Source organism: Hermetia illucens, chromosome 2, assembly GCF_905115235.1.
Source record: "Hermetia illucens chromosome 2, iHerIll2.2.curated.20191125, whole genome shotgun sequence".
Classification (NCBI taxonomy): domain Eukaryota; kingdom Metazoa; phylum Arthropoda; class Insecta; order Diptera; family Stratiomyidae; genus Hermetia; species Hermetia illucens.
In genome coordinates this window covers 22,968,809-22,980,768 of record NC_051850.1, presented here as the reverse complement: position 1 = coordinate 22,980,768, position 11,960 = coordinate 22,968,809, and the positions used below count along the sequence as shown (strand labels likewise).

At 41.3% G+C, this 11,960-nt stretch overlaps 1 protein-coding gene across 1 annotated transcript; it reads left to right on the top strand.

The window, feature by feature from the left end:
- The first annotated feature begins 587 nt into the window (after positions 1 to 587).
- On the top strand, positions 588 to 1,863 carry LOC119648772 (peroxiredoxin-6-like). Its single transcript, XM_038050605.1, has 4 exons — positions 588 to 791; positions 1,061 to 1,435; positions 1,495 to 1,570; positions 1,637 to 1,863. Exons 1-4 carry the CDS (start codon positions 709 to 711, stop codon positions 1,763 to 1,765), a joined length of 663 nt encoding a protein of 220 aa, XP_037906533.1. The 5' UTR covers positions 588 to 708; the 3' UTR covers positions 1,766 to 1,863.
- Positions 1,864 to 11,960: the final 10,097 nt, after the last annotated feature.

Sequence of the window (11,960 nt, the reverse complement as noted above, 5' to 3'; positions counted from 1 at the left end):
AGAGCATCTGCAGAATCCAAAAACCTACGTGGTCAGTTAACGCAGACTCAATCTTTTAGAGGTTATGAAGGAAAGTGAAGAGCACTAATATAGTTATTAACCAGCACGACCCTTTTCACTGTATGGCATTTCCACAAGGTAAACGAAGAAGATAAAGACAATGATCTAAGATTATCTACGGCAAAACTCATTTATATTTATTTTATTTATATCTCCATTTATGGACCCTTGGCAAGTGACATAATTTCACTGAGCTCTGTATATGATTTTATTAGCAAAGCTAACAGATGCATTTCATTACATTTAAACTACGTTTACGCCAGATAGATACTAATTTTTATTCATTCATAAACTGTTTCATCAGAAAATATTCAGCTGATAACCGTCCTTTTGTTATTAAACGAATTAATTACAATAATCTTGAGGAAGCGTAATCATCTACTCTCTTCATTCTTAAATTCTAAAATGATAGTGTTTTCTGAGCTTTTAATCAGAACTTTTGATGAAATATAATTATTTCATAATAAAACGGTCTTCAGCGTGAGTTCCACGAGCTTTATTCTGTTATATATAAAGCTCGCCGAGCAATTCTTCTGCACAGTAAACACCACTCTCAAATCGATTAGAAGTTTCACTCTAAAATTGATTAGACTCTTCCCGGTCTGGTTTGATATTTTTCTTCGTTAATTTGTAAAACAAAGAACAAAGATGCGCTTGGGAGCAACAGTGCCGAATTTCAAAGCTGAAACTACCAAAGGACCTATCCAGTTTTACAACTGGCAAGGGAACTCGTAAGTAGATAAAAAGGAGACTGGACCCTAATTTTATATTGTGGACCTGAAATTTGATCGTATGTAGAATAAAGGGAAACTGATTTCCGAAATACCTACCAAAAAATTGAAAAAAAAACTTCAGCCAAAATCTTCTTTTACCAATGTTCAAATTTAAAAAATTGGCTAACAAGTGTCCCCAATGGCGTGTTAGAAACATATTAATTACTAATTGAAGTAACTAAGATCATTTTAAAAACTTCTCAGTATTTCCTATTCTATTCTTCTAGTTGGGTTGTTCTCTTTTCTCATCCTGCTGACTTTACTCCGGTATGCACAACTGAACTAGGAAGGATTGCAGTCCACAATCCTGAATTCGTGAAAAGAAATGTAAAACTTTTAGCGCACTCGGTCGATAAAGTGAAAAGTCACGTTGACTGGGTAAATGATATCAAATCATATTGTCCTGATATCCATGGAGACTTCCCATATCCAATTGTTGCCGATGAGAACCGTAGCTTGGCTGTACAATTCGGAATGCTCGATGAACAACAAAAGGATGATCCAGAAGTTGCCAAAACTATCCGAGCTCTGTACATTATTAGTCCTGACCATGTAGTTCGTCTCTCCATGTTCTACCCAATGTCGGTTGGACGTAATGTCGAGTAAGTTCATCTTAATCAAATCCTTAAAATGATTGAATTCAGAATGATTTCTGTTTCAGTGAAATAATTCGCAGCATTGATGCCTTGCAGTTAACAACGCGCATTACACAAATAGCGACTCCTGCTAATTGGACGGTAAGTTACTCGTTTTCGGTTCTGACTTTTTTTATAACAAAAGATACTTTTTCAACCAATTACTAGCCTGGAACGAAAGTGGTAATTGATCCATCCGTACCAGACGAAGAGGCGAAAGAGCTGTTCCCAGGCGGAATTGAATTTGTTACTATGCCATCTGGTCAAAATTATGTTCGCACCACAACTCACTATTGAGTCGTTTCCAGAAGGACATTGTGTAGCAACTTCGTAGAAAGTTATAATTAGATGTTTTTTGGGATTTGATTGAATAAATGATTGTGTTTTTGGGGAAACTGTTGGTTTTATCTACTTACATCCTATACGTGAAACATATGATTTCTGTTAAAAAAAATTAGAGAACTCTACAAAAATGTACTCCTCCTCCTCAATTGAAGGCAGCCAATCCTTGCAAAGAAGGATTCCACTGCATAATATGCAAGGATAACAGCTATGTTTATAGTCTGGCGCTTGAATCTAGCATTGAATTGTCATATCTGGCGAAAATTCCGCCTTAAGACCGCCTCCAAAAAAGGAACAACACCGAACCTATTGTTCAAGCTCTACTACAGCATAGATATTAGTTTGTTTTTTTATTTTGAAATATGAAAGTGAAATGTATTACACACAGAGTATCTAGTTCGAAGCAGGTTATTGGCTACAACATACCTCTATGACTTCTTACACGCTTAGCTTGACACACTTGACACACCAGTTGATACACAACAGCGCACGTGGTTCATGGAGCTCCAACCCATCCTTTTCGTTTCCAAAAAGCCCTGACCACAAAGTGCCACCCGGATACACACGTCTTCCCCTTGCAGCGTGGCGTCAATCAAAGTGCCCGCAAATACCCAGCCCTTACCGGTAAAAGAAGATTTGGGCATAGATCCCATCTTCTGCCAGGAGGCTAAGATTTCGTGCCGGTAGGACCGAAAATTCCCGTGCCCACTGAGTAACTACGCTTGGACTAATCACCTCCGCCCAAAACACAGTCGAACCTCCCTGGCGGATTTGGAACATCTTGTACTCGGCTCGCACTCACAAGTTTGCTGTCATGCGGACAGAATTCGAACCCTTTCCTTACGAACGATCACTTTCTTCTCCTCTTCACCTTTCCATAGAATGCCTGCTTCACCAACGGGACTCTGCCTCTGAACCTGCACTAGCTGCTGCAGTAATCTGTTAACCAAGGGCCCACTCTTCAAAGACATAGTGAAAAATTGGCGGGACGAAACTAATTACCTAGTGACCCCTACTGGATAGGAAGCCAACCGATCGCAAACACTCCGACTGACTGCATTACTCCAAATCCCTTCGAAAAAAACTCATTTTTGAGCCCGTAATTATACCGAAGTATTCGATCTCTAGTTTAGACTCGGCCGTGATCCCACCTGCTCGTATAAAACCTGCACTGTAGCCCTATGGAAATATTCTTTCTGGTCAAGACTATCACTTCATTCTTCTCCTGAACAATGAACAATCCATAGATAGATAAGAAAGTATCTGTGGCCGCGAGGAGCCCAATTAGCGTTTTTTTTTTGCGCTGTTTTTATACCACAAACTCCTAACACTATTGCTCCTGCAATAGGAACTTGAAGAGGGCTTGAATCTTCAAAGCTAGCGCAACATTCACGGAGAAAAGCATTTCTCCCACCCTAGTTCTATGATAACTAGAGCTGGGCAATCGCAAAGGAAGTGTGAATTGTATGTTGCACCGAATAGACAAATACCCCGCGCGAACCGCTGTAATCCTGTATGCGTTTCCACGCGTGTGACACAAAATCTCATGCGATTGGGTCCTATTATAGGCACGTCAAATCTTCCTTGACTGGTGGCGCAGATGGTAAGTCTTCGCCATGTGAAGTCGGCGACTGCTGAGCAATGCGAGTTGATACCGCTGGGGATAATCACCAACGGGACGCAGACTGTGCCCACCAAGGGACCATCAACAGCAGAGCCCCACCTGGCCAGTCCACCAGCCCCACATTTTCCTCTAAGTTCGTGCGACCGCTACCTCGTATCCGAGAAAACTCCTGCAACGACTCCACAGACCATCTTTGATCCGTCGGCGAAAACTACTGTGACATAACTTTCCAACACGTCGCCGTTCTCTCACTGTGCTCTTATTGGGAAATCCACAGTTCCTCGTCAAGCTCGACTTGCATGTCGCGAAAGCCGTCCCATAGGCTTTCCCGGTAGAAACTACATACGCTACTCTCTGAATCCTATTAAGCTTCGTTCTATTGTACCTTTTGCTCAGCGTCTGCCATCACACAATAAAACTGTACGTTACGATGGGGCAAATCACGGCTGTGTACATCCAGAGAACCAAACTCGGCCGAAGATCTCATTTCTCTACAAATGTCCTCTTCTTGGCGTAGAAGGCTATATAGTACAGGCTTTCTTAACACTAGTTCAATGTTTTATCTCCAATTTAACCATGTAACCAGTTTCTTTACATTGAGAAGAGGAATAAATCTTTGTTCATTTAGCCGTGGAGGTGTATTTCAGGTACTCTAGTGGGCCTTAGTGGTGAATATCATCACTTCCGTTTTGGTTAAATTGCAGTAAACATGAACACTTTCCCAACACTACCTTCAGTATGTTCACTCATAATGGAGGAAAACATCCATGACACCAACATTACCAAGTCGTCAGCATACGCCACCACCTTTACCGCGCTCCTGTCCAAAATGCGTAGAATTTCGTCCATCACTATCAACCGAGCACCAGAAGCGTACCTCTGCTCACAACTCTGGTCAAGTGGCTACTTCCCTTATCTGACTGGATTATCCTAATTCTTTGCATAGATACTATCTAAAATAGAATACCCCTCCAATCCTATTCTGTCCAAGGCTTCCTTCATAACATTTGTACTAACGTTGTTGAATGCTCCTTCTATATGCAGGAAGGCAGCTAGCGTATATTGGTTTCACTGTAGTGACCGCTTAACCGTGCTAATTACCTCCTGAAAAGCGGTTTCTGTGGAACTAACTTCGAGATATCTATGCTGAGTCTTAGAGAAGGGCGTTCTCTACATAATAATCCTTAAATGGATGTCCAGGCCGCACTCTATTGTCTAGCATGAAAGAGGTGAGGCTGATTTCTCGGAAGTCTTGCACGGGCTCATGGCAACACCTGTCCGCTTTCGGTATGAAAACCAGGCGCATCTTCAAGAAGGTAGTACGTATACCAAAGATATGCAGCTGCAGTAAATATGGACAAGCCACGAATAAACCCTTTTTTGCTGTCTTTGTAGCATTACTGCCATTATGCCTTTTGGACCCGGAGATTCATATGCGGAAAAGTTGTTTAAAGCCCAGCTGGCTTTGTCCTCGGTACCTATCGATTGGATAATCTCATTCCCCTGGCGCTGCATTCCAGAATCTTAGCCAGAATTTTATCGGGCCTCGCAGTTTCACTGATACTGTCAATGTTCTGATAATAGTACAACCATGAACGCTTCTTAAGAATCTTGATGGCCGACTTATACCTTCTCAGGAACTCCTTGTGTAAAAGCCGATATTCGTGCCTATAGCAGATGTTGAAGATTTTCTTGGTCAACTTCCTGAGGCTGTACAGATCTTCTTTCCAACACGGGGGCAATATCTTCTTTCTGTATTTTGTACAGCGTAAGACTTTGAAGCCGGTTTCAAATGCCTTTTCCAAAGCCCCACCTTTGGCTCCAGTTCAGCAATCCTGTCAATGATACCAATTTGTGCATCAGAGGGTTTGTTCTTCAAAGCTTTTTTTTTTGAATAAATATTTATGATTTGATTCCAACCATACATTGGAAGCTTCAAATACTTTTCAATTCTTAAAAGAAGAAATTCTTAAAAGAGAACTTGGCCAAACTTCTTCCAGTTGATCCTCTTGCGATCTTTGAAAGGGTTGGAGACCTCTACAGAGATGTAGATTGAAAAGCATCCAGCTGTGATCTGATTAGGATCGCTGATCAGACAATCTTCAATTCTTTACCCTAAAATTCCATTGTCGGTTGTTAGGGTCATATCAAGGACCTCCTCCCAACCGTCACAGTTCTCGAAACTGTGGAAATGGATGGTTGGTGTACTGCTCCTATTACACATCCATAGATGTGTGTTAATCAGGAAATCAAAAAGAGACTCAGCTCAACAGGTTGGCTTCATTTGCTGTGATGGTAAACGCCGAATATTGTAGTTCTTCTGATCGAGCTGATCAGTCGGCTCACGAGGTTCGGTCGTTGAAAGTCAGTTCCAACCAAAAAAAAAAAACAATATCTATTCGAGATTTGCATCTACCAGAGTCTATTTTGCAGAAAATAAATTGAAATATTTATGTTGGAGCCCTTTGATAGTTTGGCTTATTTTGATCCACGGCTCTTGTATTAGTGCAGCGCCAATGTTTTCCTCTTGGGGAAAGACCAGCAAATTGGCTGAGACGTATCTCGAATGCTGCAGATTTATCTTTACTATCTCCAGCATGATCTACTTGTTTGTCCATCACATCGGACCATTTAACTTCATCTTCTCCAACAGCTCGTTGACAGCGTGGACTGGATCCAGATCCCCGTCCGTTTTCACGAACTATTCCTGACTATGTTCCGAACTTCATAATCTGCCTTTTCCACTGCCTCCAGGCTATTTCCATTTACGCGATGCAGAAAAGGATCCCTGGGGTTCCTCCTCATTGACAGCCACCCAGTCGTCCATGGAAATCGTGGAGTTCCGAAAGGGTAAAAATTGGATGAGTTTGTCCTTATCCGCGCAAATGTTTTTCACTCAGATGGGAGCGATCGATCTCCTAGGAGTCTCGTCTGCTAGGAGAATCCGTACTCAGTCATCCATCTACAGATTAGCCATATCATGGGCATGTTTTATTAGATGTGCACTGAATAACACCACAACATCACCGACGTATCCGACCATACGCCATTCGCCGGGCTCCTCAGCTCACAGCAAACCATTACATAAGACAGTCCAAAGATCCAAAGAGCGATACCAGGGCCGCCTTCAATCAACCCTTAATTTACCATTGTCCTTCCCAGATCTGGTAGAGTAGCGTGCGGTCCCTTTTTACAGGAGTAAAGGGATTCCATTCATCCAACGTTACGGGGAGCACGCACATATTGATAGCTAGGATCCTCAATTCGACTGACCAATTGAATCACTCCCCAAATTTCATCAATTATGTAGCGACCCTCTAAATATAATTTTTTCCAACATGTTTTCCACAGTACGGACCAAGGAGGAATTTTTCGCAGCGTCCAATATATTGAGAAGCCGGTATCCGCTGAAATACTAGTTTTACTCGGGGATACCATCCAGGAGGAGGAGGAAACTTTAATGGACTCTACCTCCCTGAGATGAGGGGTATTACCCTTCATCTCTCCAAAGAAGTGAAATATCTGGCCGTCACTCTAGATAAAAAGCTTCTTTGGAACAAACATGTAGAGGTAAAGATGAAACGAGCTCTCACAGCTTATGGGCTGTGCAGACGGACCTTCGCCTCGACATTCAGGCCTCATGTGGTAATGTGGATATATGTTGCAATCATTAGGCCGATGTTCGCTTATGCATCTATGGTGTGATGGGTTAAGGTGAGATAAAAAGTTTTCCACCGTAAACTAGCCACACTGCAAAGAATTGTGTCTGGGCATCACCGGTGCCATGAGCACGACATCCGGGGCAGCTCTAAATGCATTACTAAATTTGCAGCCCCGGGTTTAATATTTATTCAAAGCAATGAGAGCAGCTCATAGACTAATTCAATTAAATCTATGGGGAAACAACGGATGTAGGGAGCACAGAGAATTGGAAAAGTTACTGGAAGTACTGAATCCAGTTCTTACAATGCCTTCCGATTCTCGTGTTCCCATACATCTGTTTAGTAGAAGATATAAAGTTACCCTAAAGCGTAGAGAGAACTGGGAAGTCCCAGGGGAATGCGTGTTGGTATATACGGAAGTCTTCTACACCAATGGCGCAAAAACAGAAAAGGGTTCTGAAGTCGGAGTCTACCTCTCAAATAGAAACGAGAAGTGGTCTTTTCCTTTGGAACAACATGCAACGGTTTTTCAAGGCAAATTTTATGCAATCCTGAGGGCGCAAACTGGGTGATTGACGAGCGGTTGAAGCGCAGCCGCATTGAAATATGCAATGATAGCCAGGCAGTATTGAGAGCGTTGAGCAGTCTTTTGATCACCTCGAGAATTGTCAAGGAATGCAGAAACCTTTGAACTCTATCTCTAGATTCAATACGGTGGAACTACTCTGAGTACCTGGTCGCTATGGACGCAACAGATCTTTGATGTCGATGTTCTCCAGTGGCGACAGGTAGCATCACATCCACTAACGGAAACCTTGCCAAACGTTAGCGAATCCGGGATATTCCGTTAGATGGGGGTGTCGAGTACAATGGACCAACACGGCTTGAGTGCTCAGAAGCTATAGCTTCTCCCAAACCACACACACACACATGCCATGTGATCGAAAGACGAAAGTGGCAGTGCATAGGCCATACATTAAGCAGGGACGACAATTGCATTGCGGGCTATATCAGGCAGTGGAATCTACTCTCCCAAGACGGCCGACAGGTGGGTCGCCCCAAGAGCACTTGGCGCAGAACAGTAGAGGAGGAGTGCGGGCGTCTCGGAAATCTTGAGAGGAGCTGAAGCACATCTCAGCTAACCGCGAGCGATGATACGTAGATGTGGTTGACACGCTATGCCCCACAGAGATATATCCAAAACATGCATTTTTCCAAGGCAGACAATGTTTGAGGCGGAAATAGACATTTGTCTAATACAGACATAGACATTTATCCGTCTGATTTTTTTGCCTAAGCCTAATACTGTTTCAAATATATATATATTGTAAATACACCAAGCAATACCCTGTCGTGTGGTTCCCAGTGGATATTAGCAAATTTGTGGCGTCGTATTGTGTCGTTCTCAGGGAGCGCCCTCCTTAGCGCTTCATTTCAAGCCCGCAATTGTCCACCAGAAGGCAACATGGTCACCTTTGCGGCTGTTTGGGATTATTATCGTGATTTGACTCAGGGGTCCATTGACAATTGGTATCCAAGATTTTTCACCCACCTTCTTTGCTTGGATTCGGAAAACTAATGACAAGAAAAGTATTGGAGACGGCTGGGCATAGCACTTCGCTACAGTCCCCCGTTTCCAACCAAATATCAGTAGACCATTAGCCTTTTTCCCGCCATCCGAGAGAAAGGATCAGTAAATTTGCGTCGATATCCAGAAAGAATTGTCATTCACATAAAGGCAAGAGGAGGCAGTTCTCAAAAACTCGGACGGAACAATCTTCCAGTCTTCAGTCGACAAGGTCCATATTCGAGAGACTTAAGGGGGTCATCCCGTGTGAAAGCCGTTTTTTTTGCCTTTTTTTGAAAAATTACTTTTTAATTTAATTTTTTGAAGGACTGGATAAAGACAGAAACGTGATTTTTTCACCATATGTTTATTGATATCTCTAGTATATGTGATAAACTTTTTAGCTTGATATCGTAGCTAGTTTTCGGAATACGTGTCAATGTATGCACCCATCTCCAAAAAAAAGTGTTTTTCTGCTGCCACGCTAGAGGACGCTGTGTTCATCTGAAAAAAAAAAAACTAAACGGCGTTTTAATGTGGGCAATATTCCACGGCCCACAAACTAGGATAATTAGAAAATATTAAAAGGTAAATTTTTGGTGGGCTTTTAAAGTTAATTTTTTGGATTTTGGTGTTTTTTACGGCTTTTTTATGAATAAAAGAAAACTACCCGTCCGATTGTAATTATTTTAGTTTGCGGACCGTAGAAATATGTGTTAAATAAGTCGTGAAAATTTCAAAGAATTTGGTTGGATAGATTTTGAGCTATTTTCAAGATGCAGTTTCGAGAAAAACGCATTTAAAAATTTAAATGTGATTATCAACAGTTAAAATGTTAACTTACCATTAATCTGCTATACCTGGTCCATAGAGAGCACCCTCCGTTTCTTCAAAAAAGTCTTGTAAGGCCGATTTTTGCTCTCTGGTTTCAATTCTGGCTCTTTTAGCGAGGTCAGTCGATCGTCGTTCGAACCGCCAAATTCGCGCTTCATTACGGCGGTCGGCATAAACCTGACATATGTGACCAATTTGACATCCCATTGTCGCTAGGATTTTGAGAATGTCATTGAATCCTTCATTGAAAATAATTACAGCCAGTGGCTATTTCTACGACCTTGGCCCCAGAATGAAGATCTTTCTCATCGAGTACTCTAGCCGCGGCTGCAAACTGCTTATCTGTTTAACCCTGTAATTTCTGAACGACTCGGAATATCGGAAAATCCCTTTGCCCACATATTCTCCACTATATATAGATACAATTCATGCAAAAAAAATCGATTTCTCAAACCTGACACACGAGATGATCCCCTTAAGAAACGCTCCCTTGCGCGATCTAAAACCACAAATCATCACACAAAACGAAGGTCAGGGCAAGACACCCTACAGTGTCTGGACCCATTTCGACCGATACTTGAGCGGATTTCCTTGTGAAGTCTACACCTTAGCTTTCAAAAGAAAACTCAACTCGCTCACATGTATGATTCACCTTTCATGGCATACTATAAAGATAGGAGTGGAAAATTCTCTCTTATTGTGGCATAGGAACACTTGCTTGTGAGGAAAAAACCGTGAAACCTAAAACTTAAAAGACAAGTCGGGTGCACGTGAAGACTAACCGGGAAAAATCCTGACAAGCTATTGTTTCTCTATCCGTCACAAAAACGAAATTAGGAGCCAGAATAAGCTATCTGTCACTGATTCAAGTAACCAGAACCTGGGAAATTATGTGCCCCACATTGGGTGCCATTGGTCATGACAGGAATGTGATTGCGATGGTCAAAAGGCCGTCCTAAGTGGTCGAAGACGACCAAGAGGGGAGAGGCCTGGACGCATCTACAATGGCCAAATGGCGCCAAACGCGAAGTACAACATTTGCAAGATTCGGGCTCTTCGTCGGTTCCGGACCCAACAAATGGTACAATGTCTTCAGATAACAGCAGCTCGTTTTAACTTATATTTTCTGAATGGCATAATAGTAGAAACTTGCTTAACACTGACAGTAACATATCCACTAAAAACGAGTGTAAAACCATCTTTGAAGACTTTGAATTCAGGCATTCAACATCAACAGGTAAAGGGATATGTGTACATTTGTATTTGGTTTTCAACCCATTTTTATCTAATTAGCGACTTCAAGAATAACATTTAGCTAAAGTGTTATTTCTTCCGAGACCGCAAATATATTATAATACCAGAAATTTCCTTATAAATTGAAATAGGCCCCTTTTAAATGGAGGTACGTTCCTCACTTCTTGCGGCATTGTAATTCAAAGTGATCTAAGTCAAGATATATCTGTATATAAGGACTGAGTTCATGGAAGTAAAATTTTTCTCATATGTTTAACTTAACTTAATTTAGCGTAATTAGGAATCCTATTCCGACAGTTTATTTTATTACATTGAAATTAAACACTATATTTAATCATTTTTGAATATTAATCAATTACGTGACGCAAGTCACAAATAGAACCCTTTGATACTTAAGGGGGTCATCCTGTGTAAAGGTCGTTTTTTTTTGGCTTTATTATAAATTTTTTGTGAAGAACTGGATGAAGATACAAATACGAATTTTTCACCATATATTTATTAATATCTTGGGAGTGCATGGTAATTTTTCCAGCCTGTTTGCATAGTTCGTTGTTGAAATACAAAGCAATTTATATAGGGTTATCAGAATCTTCCACTTCTGAGATTTTGCGCCCAATGTGGGTTACGAAAAAGTAAACGTCCCTCAATTTAAAATATTGCAATTTAGGATATTTTATCTGTAACTTCAAAAAGAAAATTCCTTTTATAATTTTTAAAAATTCATTATAATTGAACTTTCACTGGGAACGAATAAATGTCATAAACAAGGTTTAAAGCGGATGACTTGTGATTTCGTCCAGGGTAAAGACAGGTGCTGCCTCACCTCTGTTCTGAAACAGGGTGGCTGAAGTGGTTCCAAGATGCGATTTGCTTCCTTAAACCCACGACATGAGTGGGAATTTCGCTGAATTGAAAAACCGCCTAGTAAGTTCAAGCCTAATCCAGATGAAGCAGAAATAGAGGCCAATAGGGGAGAAACATTTTCCTAATTCTGTTTTAGTCTACGGACCTTTCTATTTGAGACTCTCACCTAATTTTGAAGAGACAATTGATTTGCGGTTTCATTCATTGTTTGTTGCTCCCATGACAAAGGTGAGGCAGTTTCTGATGAGTTACTGAAATAAATGAGCTTGTGACCAAAAATAATGGGAATAGATGCTGGGTTCAGGACTCCCTCAATCCCAAGTCAAAAAAATTAAGTTTCAATCA